Source organism: Pelecanus crispus, chromosome 3 (genome assembly GCF_030463565.1).
Source record: "Pelecanus crispus isolate bPelCri1 chromosome 3, bPelCri1.pri, whole genome shotgun sequence".
In the NCBI taxonomy this organism is placed as follows: Eukaryota; Metazoa; Chordata; class Aves; order Pelecaniformes; family Pelecanidae; genus Pelecanus; species Pelecanus crispus.
In genome coordinates this window covers 57982362-58005164 of record NC_134645.1, presented here as the reverse complement: position 1 = coordinate 58005164, position 22803 = coordinate 57982362, and the positions used below count along the sequence as shown (strand labels likewise).

General features: G+C 38.8%; 1 protein-coding gene across 6 annotated transcripts in view; it reads right to left on the bottom strand.

The window, feature by feature from the left end:
* STXBP5 (syntaxin binding protein 5) overlaps positions 1–22803 on the bottom strand; it is a 113759-nt gene that overhangs the window by 40280 nt on the left and 50676 nt on the right. For all 6 annotated transcript variants that reach the window (XM_075707198.1, XM_075707200.1, XM_075707201.1 and 3 more), the window contains exons 8-13: positions 13247–13370; positions 11660–11738; positions 4371–4525; positions 3247–3319; positions 898–1045; positions 414–481 (exon numbers count right to left, since the gene is read on the bottom strand). In XM_075707198.1, coding sequence (XP_075563313.1) covers positions 414–481; positions 898–1045; positions 3247–3319; positions 4371–4525; positions 11660–11738; positions 13247–13370 — 647 coding nt within the window. The remainder of the gene's footprint in view (positions 1–413; positions 482–897; positions 1046–3246; positions 3320–4370; positions 4526–11659; positions 11739–13246; positions 13371–22803) is intronic.

The following is a 22803-nucleotide window of genomic DNA, read 5'->3' as shown; positions in this document are numbered from 1 at the left end:
TTGTCATTTTTAAAATAAAAAACTTGGCTTCCCTTTGAGAACTGAACTCGATAACTATTTAATGGACCTCCTATGCATTATAAACACTACTCAAATATTTTCTAAAAGTTAAAAAATAAAAGATAATTTTCATCCAGGATATATTGATAGCAAGCAGACATAATCACAATACCAAATCATAATAATAATCCTGGTAAAACATCTGCTATCATTTTGTTCCTACCTTCTCTTCCACATTTTGCTTTTCTTTCTTGTTAATGCCTCAAGAATATGCAAATGACTTGTCTGGTGAACATAATTTCTTAAATCATTCAAACCACTGTTAGAACATTGTTTTCTATAAGAGGAACAAAATATTCTCACTTCTACTTAATCAGCCAAGGAAGTTATTACTACACTATGGTGTCACTTACCCTGTAATAATTATCTCTGGATAGCTCTGAGTGATCAAACCCCAGTTGCCTCCACTGATAGGCCATTCCTGGAAGATTAACAAATACATTGAGGAAGAAAATATCATACAGTGCAGAATTAAGCAATTGAAATTACTGCAGATACTGCAGATTCCAGTATTTCACATGTCTTCAAAAAGTAATTAGACATGTCCACTGCAAGTGGTGGGGGGTGGGTTGGAAATCAAGGGCTATAAAAAACACCCCTGGCTCCAGGAAGTCCCTTAGCTTCCAGAGATATGGCAATCGATAGGAACACATGAGGAAAGCATGACTATAGGCTTGCCATATGCTATATCCTCTCTAGACATCTGTTATTTGCTACCGCCGGAGACAGGATAACGAGTCAGATGGAGCTTTGGTCTTAGTATGGCCACTCTTTCGTTGTTTAGAGCTGTTGATTTCCAGTATTTTCAAATACATATGTATGTATTAGATATTGTACCTTCTTACTGTAGCCTTGACGTTTCTGTCGAGCGCCAACTGAATAGAGTGCAGGTATGAGGTCCACAGGACAATCAGCAAAATATTCACAACAGGTAACCGGAGATTCATGTATAGTCAAAGGATAGGGATTCTCAAATATAGGGTACCTTCGATGGATGAAAGACGACTGTTAATCTGGGAAAAACTTTTTTTTTTTTTAATGCAGAACACAAGTAAAACACTGAAGACGTTTGCATTCTTTTTGTATAGAGGAAAACAAATGCATATCAAATTAGATTATGAATAAATATACTATGCAACTTTACTGCTCATCCAGTACACTATCAAGATACTGTAGTACTCTAGATGGAACCTGAAGTTTGTACTGTTTCTAGAATATTTCTAGAACACTGCTATTCCCTATAGTTTTATATTTTTAAAAGCTTACTATTTTAATGGTCTGTGGAAAAACTGAAGTTACCAAGTCCTAATTGTAGTAATGTGGAGCTACGAATTTATTTCTAACTCTTCAGTCTATTCTTTCAGGAAGAAAGACAGGAAGACTCCACTTCTCACTGTATTATTATACTGTTCTTAGACAGAAAGTTGTCCAACACTTTTCATAACCTACTTGCAACTCCAAGATCACTTTCTGAAAGTTTACAGGTAGCAACACTCAGTTACCAGTTAGAAGCAAACACACACACATGTATACTCCCCACCACCACCTCCATCAGAAAAGTGACAGGGCCTGAATAAGGAAAAAAGCCAATAATAATAGAGGTAAATATATCTGTGTTCAAAGAACATTTATCTCCAAAGAAATGCATACTACGCCTATGCTTTTTTCTTTTTTTCTTTTTGAGAGGCGAAAAGGGACACAGCTTCTCAACCCAGCTAAGGAAAACTTAGCAACAACAGATGAAAACATTCTGCATACCAATAACTTTATAGAGAGCTATCTGGGAACCTAAAACAATTACCTAAAAATTGCACGAAAAACAAGGCTCAATTTTAACAAAATATAATAAATCCATGTAACACAGGGCAAAATGAAACCTCCTGTAGCAAAAGTCTATTAATTTTGTTGCTTTTTTCAGGTGTGAAACAATTAATACTTTGCAGTTCAATCATAACAAAGACCATTATAAATCTTCTAAAAATGTAACTGCTGAAGATTTTTTAACATGAAATGGAACAAACCTTAACATAACTTCAAATTTCAGACACTGTAAACCATTTCACTTAAGAAAAAAGCCTTGCACAAACTTTTTTATTTCAAGCTCATTAAAACTTGTTTTATTAATCTTTCAACATATGAATGTTGGAAGCTTAATACCATTGGTATATCAGAAACAAGTTTTGGATACAGCATATGGCCATGTAACATAGGGAAAATTTAAAAGAAATTGCTCACTAGCTGCAGAGATATAGGTACTAAACTTGACCTTCTTCCAAATTTGATAGAGTCGTTATTATCTCAGGTATCATCACTGACTTTGAGGATACGTATTTACAGGTTTTTGTTTTGCCCTAGAAGGATGTTCTTCAGAAGGCTTTTTTTTCTTCATTGACCATTGGTGACTTTTAATCAGGAACACTACAAAGATCTTATCCATCAGATTCCTCTAACTACTAATCCCTTAATAGTTAGTCGTTGCTGCCTATACTAACTTCAAAACCCTTGATAAAAAAAAAGATGCTGGATCCAGCTCACCACCTAACAGAATATACGGACTGTTCCATGGACAAAGTAACAAGAGACTAAAAATGTTTTAGGCAAGCATTAGTTGTGGAAACTGTTAACAGGACACTACTTTTAAGCAACCTCTTACCACAGTAGTAAACCAGGGAGTAGATGTTACCACTCTACTTTTATGTATATGGTATTTATTGCATCAGTATTGAGTTACTTTATGCAATACAGATAGCAATTCGTTTGGCAATAAAATCAACAAATATTTAAGTGATGACAACAACACTCAGTATCAGTGAGAATTACCTGGCTTATCTGAACAGTTGTTCCCCCTGCTCCCTTCCCCAAAATTCTGAGCTCCCCTCATAGCACTAAGGAATCAACTTCAAAATAAACTGTGATAATTAAAAAGAAGCAGCGATGTATGAGTAATTTCTGTCGGTCAATCAAACCTGGAAAGAGTTGCATAATATTCTACTCATCTTCTACATATTAACTTGAGAAAAATTGATCTATAAAGATTCTCAGTTCTGCTGAAGAAATCTTACATTTAATACTCAAAATTTTACGTTCTGGGCAGGGAGGTATTATGGTAGATTAAAAAGCTATAGAGCAGAACAGTAGGCTGACCACTGGACCCAACCATTACAAAAGACTACACAAGATTCTTACCCATTTTGTGCAAGGTCAATCAGTACTAAGTCCTTTTCTAGGAGAACAACTACAGCGTATGGTTCCTGAAAGTCTGAAAACAAGAAAGAAAAAAGTTACTTATTGGTAAATGTAGTTCTTGCATGCACAGCCTCAAGAATGTGATCAGTCCTTGCACTCTATCAGTTGAAAGTAGAAAAGCCACTTAGATGACTATACAGTTTCTGAAGATATTTTATACACTCACCCCCCTGAATACTCCAAGTTTGAAAAAGCCACGCTCTCCCTTTAACTCAATATTCAACTCTTCCAATTTGCTAGAACCATTTAAACAGCTCAAATAAGAGGAACTTGTAGAAGCCGTACTTTTGAGAAAGAGCCAAGTACTGAACAATAACATTCTCCCACCCCCAAACTGCTTTTCCTCATACTCAGTGGGGTTTAAATTCTAATTGCTTACAAAATGGATTGAAAGACAGCCAACTTGACACTAAAATAAGAAAACTGGAAGAGTTTCCAAAGTTTGTCTTGCCCTCTTTCAGGCAGACCTCAAATTCTGAGCTAAGCAGTTTTATACAGTCTGATGGAAGTTAACAGCTAAAATCACTAGAGTCGTCATAAGTATAATATTATTAATCTGGGACAACTACTTTAACTATGATAAAAAAATCCCCTGCTGCACAAGGGAGATGACAGGTTAGTGATTAACTTCATGTGAGTATTGGAATGAATAAAGCCACTAAAAGTTAAAAATACTACACAAACACTAATCAAGATTTAGCATTGACTGGAAAGATCTTACATGCTTGAATAAATATCAATGAACACAGCTGGTGCAGTAACTACAGCTTAAAATTATAGTGCTACTTTTTGTCTGCACGTGCTTTGGGGATTTAAAAAAGGAAAAAAGACATGCAACTAGTAATCAGCATACTTTTAGAAGCAAAATAAGTTTTATAATAAACTATTCTATTGTGATACTTTGGGAAGCAAAACAGACTTCAGACAATAGGGATAACAGATGTTGCTGCTGCAGTCTAATCCCCAGAGATAAAACAGAAAGGCAAGAGTAAAAAAAATTCTGATGGGATTAAACTCCAGAGAGAAGAGGTTGAAGTACTGAGAAAAATCTTTACAGAGCCTACCATTAGGATATGGTGTTTCACAGAGGGTTAGAAAATCAACAATAGAATAATCCATTTCTAGCACAGCAGTACTTTTCCCATGCATAACTGTTAAACAGGGTCTTCTTCCTACAGTGTCATATGACAAGCCCCCTGAGAGAATGATGAAAGGCTCCCTGGAATAAAACAGAGGCATTTAGGATCAAGCCAAAATAGTATATAAAAAGACATTAGACAGTTTTTGTAACCTTATAATAAAGATCAATGAGATATCATTAAGCAGAGATACATTAAGTATGCAAACCAGCTCTCCATACAACGTGTAGCTTGGGTATGTGTTTGAAAACTTAAAAATCAAGAGTTAGAAGATTAAAACTCAAGTCAGACATCTCTTCCAAACCTTTTGTTCTATATTGCTTATTTAACCAATCTTTGCAACTGTTTGTCAAGATGAGATTTTTTAATTTTGTTAAATTTTGGAATTGTTTCTTTACTACTGAACTGCAGATGCAGATTTGCCAACAGCCCCATTTATCCATAATACAAAATATTCAGCAGGAATCAGGAAGAACTAGTCCTATTTACTTCCTGTACAGAATTACCCTAAGTTTTGAAGGATGAACAATTTTGCAAACAGTGTAAAGTAATTTTGCAGTCACATAATATCTTGGAGAAGCAACCAGCTGCTTGGTAAGCTTCAAAGACCTAACATCTTTTAAGAAGCAAGGACGTAAATAAATACCCCTAGTTCTCTCATCATACATTTACTCTAGACATTTTATCCATTTCCCCCCCTACCACCATGCACAAAGTTCAAGGAACTACCACTTCTATGTCATAGACTATTCCTACTGCTTAATTAAATGGCTGAGTACAGCAAAGCAAAAATATTTCTTCTAGTCTTGAGAAGAGAGATTAGAGGTTTCCCTTCAAAAGTTTTTTAAAAGTCTTCACAGAAACATATTTTTAAATACATCCACATTTTTGCACATAACATACAGTTTAGTATTTTATTTATTGAAAAACAAGATGAAGTAAATATATTAGTTTTACTAGGTATCTTCTACTTTCCCAACTATTAAAAGTCATCACTCAGTTTAATACTGTTTATGTTTAAAATAGGGCATAATACCTTTTAAAGAGCAGACTGACTGTAAGTATACAGCTTGAGAAATTTCACCCATTATTGACTATTGCCTCAAATTCCAGGTTATATTTCTGGAAGAAAAATAGGCAGAGTGTGAAATTCCTCTGGATCTATTTTTATGCATACTTTAGGTAGGAATCCTACCCTTTGTTTGTAACTAGCTGCTTCTGAGGTAGACATGTCAGTATCCAGAGAAAATTTGTAGGGGAGGTGGGGGGGAAGCCATCCTGACATATTGTGAAAACAAGGCTGAAGAAATCTTTTTATTTTTTGCCTTTTCCTGTAACACCATCTTTCTGATACTGTCTAAATGGCTTTCACTAGTTAGCTTTTGAAACACAAATACAACAGATTAGGTACATCTTTCTTCTTGAAAACTGTGCAAGGGTTTAGTTTATGCACATGCTGCCCTTCATGAGTTTAAGGCTGACACGTGCTCTGTGTTTGTAGCATTGAAGGTAAAGCAGACTGAGATTAGCTTTCAGTTTCTACAATTCTTTCAGAGTACTGAGGGAGCTGGTGGAGGAGCTTGCCAAGCCACTCTCCATCATCTGTCAGCAGTTCTGGTTAACAGGGGAGGTCCCAGATGACTGGACGCTTGCCAATGTGACACCCATCTACAAGAAGGGCCGGAAGGAGGATCTGGGGAACTACAGGCCTGTCAGCCTGACCTCAGTACCAGGGATTGTGGAGTGGTTCATCTCGAGTACACTCTACAGGCATGTGCAGGTCAACCAGGGGATCAGGACCAGCCAGCATGGGTTCATGAAAGGCAGGTCCTGCTTGACCAACCTGATCTTCTATGACCTGGTGACCCGCCTGGTGGATGAGGGAAAGGCTGTGGATGTCATCTACCTGGACTTTAGCAAAGCCTCTGACACTGTCTGCCACAGCATTCTTCTTAGGAAGCCAGCAGCTCATGGCCTAGGCAGGTGTACTCTTCGCTGGGTAAAAAAATGTCTGGGTGGCTGAGCCCAGAGACTTCTGGTGAGTGGAGTTAAATCCAGTTGGCAACCTGTTACAAATGGTGTTCCCCAGGGCTCAGTTTTGGGACCAGCCTTGTTTAATATCTTTATCGATGATCTGGATGAGGGGATTGAGTGCACCCTCAGGGAGTTTGCAGATGACACCAAACTGGGTGGGAGTGTCAATCTGCTCGAGGGTAGGATGGCCCTGCAGAGGGACCTGGACAGGCTGGATCAATGGGCTGAGGCCAACTGTATGAGGTTCAACAAGGCCAAGTGCTGGCTCCTGCCCTTGGGTCACAACAACCCCATGCAACGCTACAGGCTTGGGGAAGAGTGGCTGGAAAGCTGCCTGGCCGAAAAGGACCTGGTGGCATTGGTCCACAGCCGGCTGAACATGAGCCAGCAGTGTGCCCAGGTGGCCAAGAAGGCCAACAGCATCCTGGCTTGTATCAGGAATAGTGTGGCCAGCAGGAGCAGGGAAGTGATCGTCCCCCTGTACTCGGTGCTGGTGAGGCCGCACCTGGAATACTGTGTCCAGTTTTGGGCCCCTCAATACAAGAAAGACATTGAGGTGCTGGAGCGTGTCCAGAGAAGGGCAACAAAGCTGGTGAAGGGTCTGGAGCACAGGCCTTATGAGGAGCGGCTGAGGGAACTGGGGTTGTTTAGCCTGGAGAAGAGAAGGCTGAGGGGAGGCCTTATTACTCTCTACAACTACCTGAAAGGAGGTTGTAGTGAGGTGAGTGTTGGTCTCTTCTCCCACATAGTTAGCGATAAGATGAGAGGAAATGGGCTCAAGTTGCATTAGGGGAGGTTTAGATTGGATACTAGGAGAAATTTCTTTACGGAAAGGGTGGTCAAGCATTGGAACAGGCTGCCCAGAGAGGTGGTGGAGTCACCATTCCTGGAGGTGTTCAAAAAAAGGTGCAGAGGTGGCACTTTGGGACACGGTTTAGTAGGTACAGTGGTGTTGGGTTGACAGTCGGACTGATGATCTTAGAGTTCCCTTCTAATCTTAATGATTCCTAGTTTTATTTTCATTAAAAAGTAATCCATCCACCAAGCCAGGAAACATGAAATTAATTATTACTCTACCCTTGATTGTTTTAGTTGTGGGCTTGGTAGTGTTAGGTTAATGGTTGGACTTGATGACCTTAAAGGTCTTTTCCAATCTAAACGATTCCATGATTCTATGAATTACTTCACAATCTGCCTGATCCTTCAGAAAGCCCTGTGACTGAAGAGCTGATAGGATCAAAGAGTTCTGCTGGCTGAGGATGAGACATTAAAGGAATGGCCATATATTAGACCATGGGTCCATAGGGTTCAATATCCTGCATGCCACAGTAGCTGAAAGTGTATTTCTAGAAAAGGAGTAAGTTTTCTCCACGTTTTCATTTAATCTCAATTCTTCATATTGGAGCTTCACACAATCTTTTATGGTCAGGTCAATGAAATAATTTCAGGAAAAGGACAAACTTCAGCTTAACCTGATATTTTTCAGGATGTCAATGACGGGAAAAATACTGGTGTGATATACTTGCAGCATTTCCTTGTGCTGGAATGATTTATTGCAGTATTTTTTGTCTTCAAAAAATCATTACTTTTTTAAACAATAATACTGCCAGGACAATATGCAGTAATTATTAGACTTACGGGTTCACCCAACTGACAACAAAGTGACAAATGTCAGTTCCTAAGTTTCATACATCACAGTGAAAACTGCATGCTGGTTTCTCCTGGTTTCATTTCTCAAGATAATCAGGTTGCTTTGGGCAGGCTTGCCAGAGTCTGTATCCTTATGAAGCAAAGAATGGAAGAGCTAAGAATAAATTACACAGATCTGTCACATGGATTTGTCACAGATGAGTCAAAGATTAAAGTCGACTTTAGTCTGCCAGAAAGACTAATACAGGTTTGTATATGAACTTTTTGTATTTTCATGAAATGATGGACTTACCACTAACACAAGCTATGCGTTTTCTAATTAAACACTTAAAGTGTTGTCCTTCAGTTGTGCTACATATTAAAAGGTTAGTGCACATGAATGTTAAATAGAAATGCATAATTTAAAAGAAAAATAAAAAATTGTGCTTTACATAGATGAGATTGATCCAACTTTGATAGTTACATTTTACCTACCTGAAACAAGGGAATACATTAACGGAAAACAGTGCTCAGGTCTTAGAGAACTGCTATATAGCATTTTTAGCAGCTGCTAATACAAAGATTCTTCTTTGAAACAGTTCTGCTTCAGCAGGTATGGAAGCAATCACTTTACACTAATTTCCTCATCAGCTAAATCTGTAAAATCATCTAGTAGTGAAGAATAAGCTTGGGCAATTTTATCATATCAACCAGAGTAAATACTACAAGGGACTGAATCTGGAGAGGTGGGAAATGGCATTAGGAAGCTCAAGGGCTTCTCTGGAGTCACTTTAGAGAGAAAAGTATGCATAGAAGGCAACATGGAAACCATTTCAGCAAGCTCAAAAGGTAACCTACCTTGGAACTCATCACTTCACAAAGAAACAGAGTATTTTAGACAAACTTAAATGGCTGGAGAATAATGTTATGATGCTCTGGGATTAGAAAATTATGCCAGTGTGCTCAAGGAATATACCAAGAACTTGCCTTTCGAGCCCCTAGCCCAGGTACAGGACAACTGTCAATAGCAACCTTTCTACATACATTCTCCCAGAAATAAAGCTACAGACATACTACTGTTGTAGGGTAAACAACTTTGGCTTTGGAGACTTCACAAGCATTATCTGCAGTAGACTTAAAAAAAAACCCCAAACCAACCAAACAAAAAAACAACCCCAACAACAGAAAACCCACAAACTTAAAAGATAAATAGGTAGTCTGTAAGAACCAGAAAAGGCCTTGTACTCCTGTTTCCCCAACTCCAGCTTCACAATATGGAGAACATAAAGGAAGAAAAAAGTGAGAAGGGATTAATAAGAGCTGCAACAAGATTAGTGTCTGTAGCCCCTACTACAGGTTGCAATCAGTTATGTTCCTTCCTTCTGAACAAATTTTCTCAAAAAAAAAAGTTGATTAGAATTAGAAGCAGTAAAGAAAATAAGACCATATCAATGAAGTGTTTTCACATGAGGAGATACTGAAACAAACATAGATCCCAGACTACTCTGGATAAGGCAGGAGCAAGAAAGAAGGGGTGACAAAGATGTTAGAGTTCCATACAGAGCATGAAAAACATGAACATAGAACAGTTAGTCACTTTTTTTCCACAATAAAGAAGTCAGGTGAAATAACTTAAATATACATTAAACAGTACCTCTTAAATATGTTGCAAGCTTTTTGGTTTTGTTTTCTTTTGTGGGTTTTTTTTGTTTGTTTTTGAAGAACAGTTAGAACAGACTGCTATAGAAGTAAGTTTATTTGATTTGTTTCGTATATTCTTTCAGTAGCTAGAAAAATTTTGGTTCTGTCCAGGTATGATTCTCCTTTGTGCTACAGAAATTAAACCATAAACAACAAATGACAGTGCTTTACCTAAAAGTCAAAGTTGTATCATGTTCATACCTAATCAATTTCAATTGGTAAGGAGAAAAACTACCAAAATTTTAAGCACTGAAAGGCAGTTCTGCCTTGCTTTAAAATTCTTGTAATAAGATTACAAGTGAAACTGAAAATTGAAGTGTGAACTGAAGTACATGTAGCAGTAAATGAATGGAGATTTTCAGCACACTGCTTCACCACCACAGTGCAAATTGGTTTTTTTGTGGGTTGGTTTTTTTTGTTTTTTTTTTTAAATTAAAGTTCTGGAAGAGTATCACAACACTTACAGATTTAGAAGCACACTGAAGACGGAGAAAACATAGAGGAAATACTAAATTGAAATGCATCAAAACATTCAGTTTGGATGAACACTGGAAAATGAGAGGTGTAACAGAAAAAAGCCCACACTAGGAAAAAGTAGTCTCCCCAAAGAGCTATGTATTTTTCAAAATTATACTAGAATAAGCTCCAATTTAAACTGTGTGAAAAGTCAACTAGTTTTCACATTGTAATATTATAATTGCACAGAACACACTTCAAACTAATCTTTTCCTTCAGAATGACTATTCATAACAGAAGGCTTTTGATTGCAGAAATTGTAACTTGCTGATGCTGAGACTACTTTTGGCTATCTGTATCTTTCTTTAGATCAACTTTTGACATTTCACTTGAGAAAGGAATATGCAGACAGATGTAGACTGCTGCAAGTAAAATATGGCTTTCCAACAGCTCATAGATCTTCATACATCTGTGAATTAGCCACGGTCTTAAATTTCTATTTACCTCACTTTTAGCAAACAATAAAAATACACAAAGCCACTGATATTACGTGTTGGTTATACCACTATATAGTAGAAACCTGTATTACATCAATTAAGTAACAATCTCCTACAGAATTGAATGCCTGGAAAGCAAATGAAAACAACACATAAAACCCCCCAAAAGTCAAAGAAAAATATGAAGAAAAAAATCAACATTTGCAAATAGCTGAACAGGTTTCCATGAATATTTTATCTTTATACTGTACTTCACACTCACTTTAAAGCACTTTAGAACCATAAATAAAAAGAAATTCCATACAGTTCATGAAATCCTTCAAACCTAATTGCAGTCTTGGTAACAAAACATGCTACTCAAGATACTGTAATTTCATCTGAGCCTCTTGTTGCAATTACAGCTTTGTTACAATCTCAATGTGCATAATCAGACACAATTCACTGCATAAATTACTGCACTCTACCAGAAAAGCTTCTGTCAGTAACTTTTTTTTGGAAGGAACACATATTCAGAATTTAGAATATTCGCATCAGACTATTTGTCAAAGTTCAGTTTTTCAGGTCTGTGCTTCAGCGTCTTCTGTGCTTTATTAGCCCTTTTCCTTTAATTTTCTCAAAAGACTGAGCAAAAATACATGAGTTTAGTAGCATGGAAGAAGCATGTAGATAATGCATTAGCAGTGTCTTTACTTAAGTTAAGGGTTGTATGTAGTAATTTGCTCACATATGTTTTTGTAGTTTATTCAGCAGTATCTGGTTTACCAAAACTACTTCAGCTGTTTTACCATAGTTCAGTGCCATCAGGATATGTATCCCAGCAACTGGGAAATAAAGTGCATTCCCAGAGAGCTGTATTTATTTTACATATGTTAATTTTGCATGCAAAACAAGTCTTACCCAGCTCTAGTTGTTTTATATTCCACCTTAAGGATAGGTTTGCAGGGTTCTGGCTTCTTTCCATCCTTCAGCTGCTTTCCTAAAGTGAATTATTTTCTTATATTAAGCTTAGTTCCATAACATGATGGTAAATTATGAAATTCACTATGCAACTTGCAAAGCAGAACATTCATACAAACACACATTCAACACCTCTGACAATTATAGAGTATGCCTTGGAATAATATCATTAAAGATTTGTTAAAACTCTCAATACACCAACCTAGAATATTTAGGTTTAATGCCTCCCCCCCACTGCCCCGTGGGTGGTTTTCTTTTTGGTTGTTGGGGTGGTGGGTTTTCTTTTGTTTTGTGAGGTTTTTTTAAGTGTTGTAGAATATTTGTTTTCAAAAATATAATCCTCCACTAAAAAAGTTGTTTTAAATTTTAAATCTCCCAGTGCTACTTATGTCTATGATTTTGCAATTAAAATTGGTCAGCTTACAAGTAAACTGAGGTTTATTCTGAGTGTTATCCTTAAGGGCTAAGACTTGAATTTGAACATGGAGGCCCACTCTTCCTCTACTGTGTACTATTAACAACTAAAGCTTCTACAGATACAATTTCCCATGGAATCAGTAGAACCTAAGAGTACTGTGTAAATATGTATCTTTTCTATCTGAACATCGATAAAGTCTGATACAACTAAAGTTCTGCAGCAAATTTAATTTGCAGCCCAAGATCAAAATAAAAATACTTATTAGAAGAGGTCAAAACTTTATTTTAATAAGTTAGTCTCATCTAACTAGTTTTACTACTACAGCAGCAATCACTTATTGTTTGACTGCTACAGGATCATATAGAAATCCGCAGCTTCCTTCTTCCACTCTAGTCCACAGCCAGCACAGTAAACATGGGCTTTCGGGAAGATCAGACAGGTAAACCAGTATGCTTAACTATAGCATCTTATACTGTAACCTCAGAGATTATCCTCACTGTTACATTCACACTTAAGAATCTGAGGTGAATAAATTGCTAAGACATGCCTTAGACACATGCACACCATGTAACCCTGGCATTTGTACAGAACTTTTTTTTTTAAGAGCAGCAGCATATTTCACAGAAGAACAACATGTAATGTTACTTTCCCACATCAACATTAATGCAAGACTTCTGAGAAGTGGGAACATCTTACCAGATGCTAGTCTTACTCTATTACAAACCTTTCCAAGAATTTATATGGTAATCTACACATTTATACGTGAAACAGATGCTTGCTTATATGTATTTTAAACAACATATGGGATTATAATGTCAAGCAAAAAGCAAGCCCTGCAAAACATGCATTAGTTAATTTTGAGATCAATGCCATTGTGTGAAAGGCCAGCTTAAAGTTCAGAGATTTAGACAAAACTGCACTGATTTGGATTCTTATTTCATAAAGACTGTGCTTCTTTTTTAAAAAATATTTATCAGATATGACCGTTTTTTTACTTGCACTGCAAGTGCATTTTTAGTACTTGGTTTTGCAAAACATTCTTCTATTAAAAATAAGTTCTCTGTGTTTTAAGAGCTGTCAAACACAGTGGGTATCCATTTTCATCTTACCGTGTGGAGTGATTGTCTGGAATGGTTTGGCAGGAGATTTTACATTCCATATGGTCAAGGTACCATCTGAGTGACTACAAATAAATTGTTTTCCTTCATGATGCCAAGCAACAGAGTGGATAGCCTATGCAAGAAAAGAGAAAAAACAGAACAGTGTAAAGTCGAGTATCTTAGTATCATTTTATCCTTACTCCTTCCTCAATGACATTAGGCAGCAACAGGAAATTAGAGTAAGTACTAATTAAATCATAATGCTCTTAGTATATCCTAATGTACCCATGGTAAGTTTTCCATTCGTAAGTACTTCTTTCAGACATACTTTGTCCATCAAAAATACCATCTTCATTGTAGTGACATGTTTAAGGGGAAAAAAAACCTCCTCAGAGTGTAGTATTAAAGTATTTTTCAAAAATCAGCAGCAAGCAGAGAGTAAATGCAAGCACTTATTTGAGCTTTACTAACCAAACTTTTTTGTTGTTGGGAAAAAATACACTGTCCATACAAAGAGTATCTGCTTTGTGGGATTATTAAGTCAAAGTTTTAAATAGCATTTTGAGATGTCTACATGGATATGGCACAAAAGGCAAGCATGAGAATTGAAGGAATGCTAAGATTTTTTTTTTAATATTATGATTAATGATGATGAATGATGATGATGAAAACAAAATATTAGCTTGAGTAAGCATTCTAATGTTGCAATGGCAGTTTGGAGATACAGGAAAGCCTAGGAATCTACTAGTAAAACTTTCCATGAATACAGAAACATCTTTATATTCATAAAATTAGGAATAGAATGATTAAGCCATGCCACGTGAATCATAGAATCGTTTAGGTTGGAAAACACCTTTAAGATCATCCAGTCCAACCATTAACCTACACTACCAATTCTACTCTAAACCAATCAAAGGTAGACTAGACTAAACCATGTCCCGAAGTGCCATATCTACCCGTTTTTTTGAATGCCTCCAGGGATGGTGACTCCACCACCTCTCTGGGCAGCCTCTTCCAATGCTTGACCACCCTTTCCGTAAAGAAATTTTTCCTAATTTCCGACCTAAACCTCCCCTGATACAACTTGAGGCCATTTCCTCTCATCCTATCGCTAACTACTTGGGAGAAGAGACCAACACCCACCTCACTACAACCTCCTTTCAGGCAGTTGTAGAGAGCGATAAGGCCTCCCCTCAGCCTCCTCTTCTCCAGGCTAAACAACCCCAGTTCCCTCAGCCGCTCCTCATAAGGCCTGTGCTCCAGACCCTTCACCAGCTTTGTTGCCCTTCTCTGGACACGCTCCAGCACCTCAATGTCTTTCTTGTATTGAGGGGCCCAAAACTGGACACAGTATTCCAGGTGCGGCCTCACCAGCACCGAGTACAGGGGGACGATCACTTCCCTGCTCCTGCTGGCCACACTATTCCGGATACAAGCCAGGATGCTGTTGGCCTTCTTGGCCACCTGGGCACACTGCTGGCTCATGTTCAGCCGGCTGTGGACCAATGCCACCAGGTCCTTTTCGGCCAGGCAGCTTTCCAGCCACTCTTCCCCAAGCCTGTAGCGTTGCATGGGGTTGTTGTGACCCAAGGGCAGGAGCCAGCACTTGGCCTTGTTGAACTTCATACGGTTGGCCTCAGCCCATTGATCCAGCCTGTCCGGATCCCTCTGCAGGGCCATCCTACCCTCCAGCAGATTGACGCTCCCACCCAGTTTGGTGTCGTCTGCAAACTCCCTGAGGGTGCACTCAATCCCCTCATCCAGATCATCGATAAAGATATTAAACAAGGCTGGCCCCAAAACTGAGCCCTGGGGAACACCGCTCGTGACCGGCTGCCAACTGGACTTGACTGCATTTACAACTACTCTCTGGGCTCGGCCACCCAACCAGTTTTTTACCCAGCGAAGACTACGCCTGTCCAAGCCATGAGCTGCCAGCTTCCCAAGGAGAATATTGTGGGAGACTGTCAAAAGCTTTGCTAAAGTCCAGGTAAATGACATCCACAGCCTTTCCATCATCCACCAGGCGGGTCACCAGGTCATAGAAGATCAGGTTGGTCAAGCAGGACCTGCCTTTCATGAACCCATGCTGGCTGGGCCTGATCCCCTGGTTGACCTGCACTTGCCTGTTGAGTTCACTCAAGATGAACCTCTCCATAACCTTTCCCGGCACCAAGGTCAGGCTGACAGGCCTGTAGTTCGCCGGGTACTCCTTCCGGCCCTTCTTGTAGATGGGCATCACATTCGCAAGCCTCCAGTCATCAGGGACCTCCCCTGTTAACCAGGACTGCTGATAGATGATTGAAAGTGGCTTGGCAAGCTCCTCCACCAGCTCCCTCAGTACTCTCAGATGGATCCCATCTGGCCCCATAGACTTGTGAGCATCCAGGTGGCATAGCAGGTCATTAACTGCTTCCTCCTGGACTATGAGGGCTCCACTCTGCTCCCCATCCCTATCCTCTAGCTCAGGGGCCTGAGTACCCTGGGGATGACTGGTCTGGCTGTTAAACACAGAGGCAAAGGCGGCGTTAAGTACCTCAGCCTCTTCCTTGTCCTCGGTGACAATGTTCCCCCCCACATCCAGCAAAGGATGGAGATTCTCCTTGGCTCTCCTTTTATTGTTGATGTACTTGTAAAAGCATTTTTATTATCTTTTACAGCATTGGCCAGATTGAGTTCTAGCTGGGCTTTTGCCTTTCTGATTTCCTCCCTGCAGGACCTAACAAGATCCCTGTACTCCTCCTGAGTTGCCCGCCCCTTCTTCCAAAGGCTCTTCCAAACTCTCCTTTTTTCCCTGAGTCCCCGCAAAACCTCTCTATTCAGCCAGGCCGGTCGTTTTCCCCGCCGGTTGGTCTTACGGCACACAGGGACAGCCCGCTCCTGTGCCCTCAAGACTTCCTTCTTGAAGAAGGCACAGCCTTCCTGGACCCCTTTGCCTTTCAGGACTGCCTCCCAAGGGACTTTCCCAACCAGCGTCCTGAACAGGCCAAAGTCTGCCCTCCGGAAGTCCATAGTAACAGTTTTGCTGCCCCTCCACTTGGCATCACCCAGAATCAAGAACTTTATCATATCGTGGTTGCTAAGCCCAAGACAGCCTCCGACCTTGACATTTCCCACAAGCCCTTCTCTGTTAGTAAACAGCAGGTAAAGTGAGGCACCTCCCCTGGTAGGCTCACTTACCAGCTGTGTCAGAAAGTTATCCCCCACATGCTCTAGGAACTTTTGAGACTGCTGCCTCTCTGCTGTATGGTATTTCCAGCAGATGTCTGGCAAGTTGAAGTCACCCACAAGAACAAGGGCTAGCGATTGCGAGACCTCTGCCAGCCGCTTATAGAACGCTTCATCTACCTCTACATCCTGACTGGGTGGTCTATAACAGACTCCCAACAGGACATCCGCCTTGCTGGCCTTCCTCCTCATCCTTACCCATAAGCACTCTACCTTGTCATCACCACTATCGAGCTCTACTTACTGCAGAAAAAAGCTGATTAAATGAAATATAGTTGCTGCCTTAAGGTGAGAGAAAAGTAAACAACAAAGCAAAGAGTATAAATAAGGCAAAGAGATTAACTAGTAAGAAAAGATTGGTGCCATTTCCATTTCCAGCATCTCTCTTAGTACATGGAGACATTAAGAAACCCTTCGGTGATGTTCAAGGGAATTTTAGTTATAGCATGAAAATATCAATAAACAATGAAAACCCGAAGTATTTATCTACTACTGAAAAGGTGCAGAAGGAATTATTACTTGCTAGAAGTATGGAACTTCAATATTACTGAGAAGGTAGATTTGTTTAATACTTATGGTAAAGACAATACTCTAGGTAAACTGAAAGCAGGACCTGAATATGTGAATGCTGATGGCCTGTACAACACCATCTTTTGAGTGGATACCCTCAGTAGGGATTCTGTCTGTAAGCAGGGCTTGGACTCATTCCAACTCCTTGGGTACCTAGGGATTTCCTCTGTGAGGAAACCTGGGTGTGTGAGCAGTAGGGAACCCTAACTAGCAGTGAAAGCTTAGACAGTAAATTACTAGGTGAAGAGTAAATCACACAAGACAGAGCTAAGCTAGCTTTGCCTAAACCAATTATACACAGATCAGATCTTCACATTTCATAAAATTATACAGAAAAAGACGACAGTTTCCAGCAATCTGATTGGGAGAATCCAGAGATTAAATGACAGAGGAAAATCACTACATTACATGAGTGCAGAGTCTCCAGTAACAACTTTTCCAACTTAAAGTTAAGAGAAGATCTGGGTATCAGTAAACTACAGATTAACTAAGTTTAGTATTTCTTAGTGAAATGTATCTTGTTCCCTATGTAGTGTGGAATCACTATATATTTTGTTAGAAGACAGATTCAGTGTACCAATATCACATCTACACATATATAGCTCAAATGAAGTCTCCTAGAGTCAAAGTGAAATAGTCTTGCTCATTCTATCAGTCAGATAAATTTTTATTTACCAAATAAAAGAAGGTATTATAAAAGAAATTTTGCATTAAATATTGAAGATCTGTTTTTATTTACCAATGTAGTACCAAACAAATTCAGTGATCAGCAGGTTTGAAAGTGCAGCCTCTGTAAAACAGAGGTTGCATTTCAAAAAGCTCTTTTCACTAAGAAAAGAAATTATCTACACTATGATTAGCAATATAATGTAATAAGTATATTTTAAATACTCTCCCATGTGGAGTCTAACCCTGACAACAGTAGGCAGCCCATAGTGTAAACGGAACAGTTTTTGATACACATTTATGTGGAAATAGGTCTTAAGAACCAGTAAGAAAGCAAGCTTTGTAGAAAGGAAGGATAAGTCTGAGAAATGAAAACTTTTTCCTTTTCTTGAAAAAGAAGGTCAAGAGGAAGGATATGCAACAACCCATTACTGTTGGAACAGCATTAATGCTTATGAACATAAAAAGATCTGATAAACTGAGCACAAAGGAGAAGGATGACTACTATCCCTTAATTTCTGCAAGGAACCTGATGGGATGGAAAGAACACTGAAAGAGAATAATGAGGCCTTTGGCTTTATGGCTATTTATTGCCCAGTTTTATAGAGCATCTGCTTACATTTAGCGATGCAGCTAAATATTATTTAAAGCTTAACAAAAATACATGTTTTATGTGTTTTTAAAATACTCCAACTAATAATTCTGTGGGCTGAGTATGATAAACTTTGGTATAGAGCACTACCCTTTGCTATTACACAATTCACAACTTTTTGTAGGCCTGAAAAATAAAACCAGACCTGTAAGTAGCTGTAGCATAATCTCTAGGTATACAACAGGCTAGTACATCTGCAGTGACAAGTCAGTTACAATGAAAAAAGTACAACTTTGTGGCACTAGTTGGTTGATATCAATAGCCTCAATCCCCAAAACAAAACTGATAACTGAAAAATCACCCCAAAACTCAAGTGCAAAGGTTTCGACATTTTTTCCCATGGTTAATATTAGTGTTCGAATTTGAAAGAAAGCATAACATCCAAGATAAAAAAAAATCAGGCATAATCCACTGAGTCTGCAAATCTATACATAGAAACTTAGACACTAAAAAGCCCCTAGGGGTAATACATTTTTTCCCCCAATATTTTACACAAAGCTTACTGATCCAGAATAAATCTCTCAGTTTTAATCATAAATCTCATCTTCATTTAAAACTTCACCTGGTATCCTTTTGGCACTGTAATGCAGCAGCATGCTTAAATCAGCTAGTGCTGATTCAACTGTGTCTCAAATATTTTTGTGGAATATATCACTGGTCATATGGATCCCAAACAGACAGTAATCCCTTATGACAACATCATGCACTAGTACCACAGAGGACTGCTGCTATATTTAAGGCACAAGGCATATGTATCCTTAAGAGGAGCTGTCTGCACAGGTAACCCAAGTCCGGACCTCGCTAGCATACTGAATCCTTCTGTTTACAAACATGCAGTGAATACAGGAAATCTTTATAGGAACTCATACAGCAAATGCTCTATAAAAAACCCCAAACTTTATCTAAATAAATCTTTACATTTACTTAGTTATAACTAAAGGTTTTGTATTAAAAGTATTCCTACTACCCCCTTCACTTTGATTTGAAGTTCAGGTAGCTGTTCTGGACGAGAAGGAAGTTTGTTTTAAAACTTCTGAGACAGTTATGTGTTTTCTAGGGGCAGAAGGGGAGGCGGGTGTCAAATCTTACGTTTTTGAACAACAAACCCAGCATGATTGACTGCGCTGTCTTACATATGCTAAAATTTAACCAGAAATGTAGAAACTAACCATCCTAGAGTATTATGGGAGACAGGCTGTGCACAAAGGAAGCCTCACTTTCACCAGCTGTCCCAGAAGGATTATCCCGTGTGAAAAAATGACTGCTATACTGCCATCAATAAAGCCTCAATTTTTAATTGTATTTTTCCAAAGGCATTTAACTGTTTCAATTCATAAAATATGTATACAAAAAAACCCCCCTTTTCAATTCCTACAGACTTATGTTAACTGCACAGCTGACTATATGCACACCATTTCAGAACAGTTTGAGACTGCTCTTTGTACCCTATCTTTCTGCAAGACAAGATACATTGAGAAGTTTACTGATACTTTGATGTGAATACAAAAACTACTAATTTAAGCAGTTTCCCCTGTTTAAGAGACTTTTAACCCATTTTTCTAATACCAAGTTTATACAACTGCAAATACAGTTGCAACAACTCAGAAAATAATAAAAAAAAAATCTAAATCAACTGGCTTTTTTTTAAATAATACGCACCTCCTTGCTTGCTTTTCAATTATAGCACAATCTTAGGGCAAAATGTTTCTGCATGTTTTCCCGCAGGAATGCATCAGAATCATGGAGAATACCTTTCATCATTCTTTGGATTTGACCATGACCCTTTAGTCTTTTGTGCCATTAATTGAGCTAGTAATATACTGTGCATGACTGGTAAAGTCCACGGTATGAGATTAGTTATTCTGCAAACCAGAATGTTTACCATAGCCTATTCAGATTTCACTGTCTTACTATGATAGTCCTCCATTTACATGGACAGTATTTTCTGGTAAACTTGAACGGATGATGACACCAACTCCTTTTCTACAGGTTTACCAAAATATTCAAAGCAAGCACAGTAACTTGTGAGTACCTACGCTAAGTCTCTTGTCAACAGCCTAAGAAAGAAAGGGGAAAAAATGCTGCAAAAGAAAGAAAGAAAAAAAAAGAATGTAGCTACTGAGACTTACATGACAGTACATCACGAAGATTGTTCTGATGCAATGAAATGTGTAAGTGCCTAATGACTGTATTGACATGCTTCTGTTTCTGGCAAGTCACATACCAGGGCTGCTCTTGGTTTTTTTTCTCCTCCTCTTAATCCCACAGGCTACTTTGACATGATTTTAATGCTGTAAAATAATCTCTTACACTCAGCCATGTACCAGAACATTGAGCCTAAAAATAGGAATCTATAATACATTTGCTAAGTTAATGCTATCAAAGCTTACTTTAAATCAGAACAAACAAAACAGTACTTGAATAATGGACTTTATCAAAAAACTAGTTTTAGTTTTCAGAAGTTGCACTTCAATTTTTTAGAAACAAAACTAATAGTTGAGAAATTTGCTTTATTACTTTCATGGCTGAAAATGTAGTATGGGAAACATTTGCAGTATAAACTGTATTCAACGTAAGAAATGCATAACTTTCTTTTTTTTCAAGTCCTGAATGTTTGAACATAAAAGGCTTAAGAATGATGCAAAAAGAATTCAGTCTTATTTTTCCACTGAGCCGGCCCAAGACAAAACAGGTGTTTTTAGGAAAGGGTTTCAAAGATACTTTTTAAAGAAAAGTTAATTCATAACTGCAGATCCATTATGTCACAGATAATTTCCTCCAAATTCTCTGAAAAAGAATAATACATTTGTGCATTCTTCTAACTAATTCTAAACATTGCAACATATTACTATTATAATAAAAAGCATACAGTACTGGAAGTTCAGGATCTAGTTTATAATATAGAAAAGTCAAGAACAAATTCTAGCTAAATTCCCTGTTACAAACTAGAATGTTTTGGAGGGAAGAATACACCAACAATCAGCACTAATACCAATCGTGACCTAGACCTGCCTCCCCCAGACATGGTGAAGCAGAAATATGATTACAAAGGTTTTAGGGGTAGTGGTGTTGCCCACCCTATAAGCATTCCTGTCCTTGGGATGAGTGCTTCTGGTGTTCTTATGGTGCAAATATCAGAGCAGGGTGCTGGGCAGGCACACATGTTCAGACAGGAAGAAAGAATGGATAGTGTTCCACTGACCTAGCTTTCAGGCAACAAATAAGACTGCCCCACCACAACATAGGAATTTGCTTCAAGAAAGCCTCCTAAGGGTCAGGTAGTTTGCAGTGAAACCAAGCAAGAAGCTACAAAAAGGTATAATAGGATTCAGCTTCTTCCCTGAGGAAATCACACAAGTATCTTTCCATAAAACTCCAATCATGCAGCAAGTTTGACCCTCATCGCTCCTTAGCAGAGGAGGATCATTAATGGTGACATTTGGATCCCTTCATACACCTTAAGTTTTGAGTCAGAGTTGCATCAAATGATGGTGGTAGACTGCACAACCCCTCAAGTTACATGTTTTAAGACCAATGTCAATGGCAAAGTGATGAGAGAGGAGGAGACTAATCCAATGGCAAAGTTCCTAGCAAACAGTCTTTATGGTATCAATGTGACTGGCCATCCTGTTCATGATGCTGGATGAAGCCTAGTCACCCATTAACAGCCACCATCACTCAAAATGGAGAAGTGTTTTTCATAGCACTGCTACAGGAAGACTGCACAGTTGGAGAGGATTCAGCTCCAGGGTCCTTACAGATACATCTTGTGCCTTGATGCCATGCAGAACTGCAGCTATGCTGTAGCACCAAGCTCTGCTGATGTCAATCCTGCAACTCCCAGCAGCAAAGCTCACATCCCAGGTAGAGCACTGCAATTTTTAACAGGCACGGAACCAGTCATGACCTTTGCAATGACTGGTGATGGATTTTATGAGACTGATGGGACTACGCAGTCAATCAGTACTAGAAGAATTACTTGTTTTCAATAGGGTTAGAGCCAGAGAATATTTCCCTAGTGCTAACAAGTAGTCTGATTCGCCAAACGAGATCTCTCTGCAACCCCCCCACTACACTTCAGGAGTCTGAGATGGCACAGTCAGTGAGGAAGAAGGGAGACCAGACAGCATTTCCTGTGTCTGATGAGCAGCTCTGCACCAGATCTCAAGTGTGACAAGATTGGACTAAGCTGCTCTCTTCTTACTGGTTGTCAGCTCCACACTCAGAAGAGCTCTCATGAAGAACAAGTGGAAAAAACAAGGACATAAATCCTGAGGTTTAAAATCCTGCTCCTGCTACAGGGCAGAATATCACATGCATTACCCTCTGTGAGAGAAGAGGTGAAACATGTTCATGGATGAAATACAACCCTTACAGTCAGGGTATTAAAGAGGCCTTTGGCAAAGCCACCAAACCAGGAAACCAAGAAGAAACAAGAGCTAGAAAGATT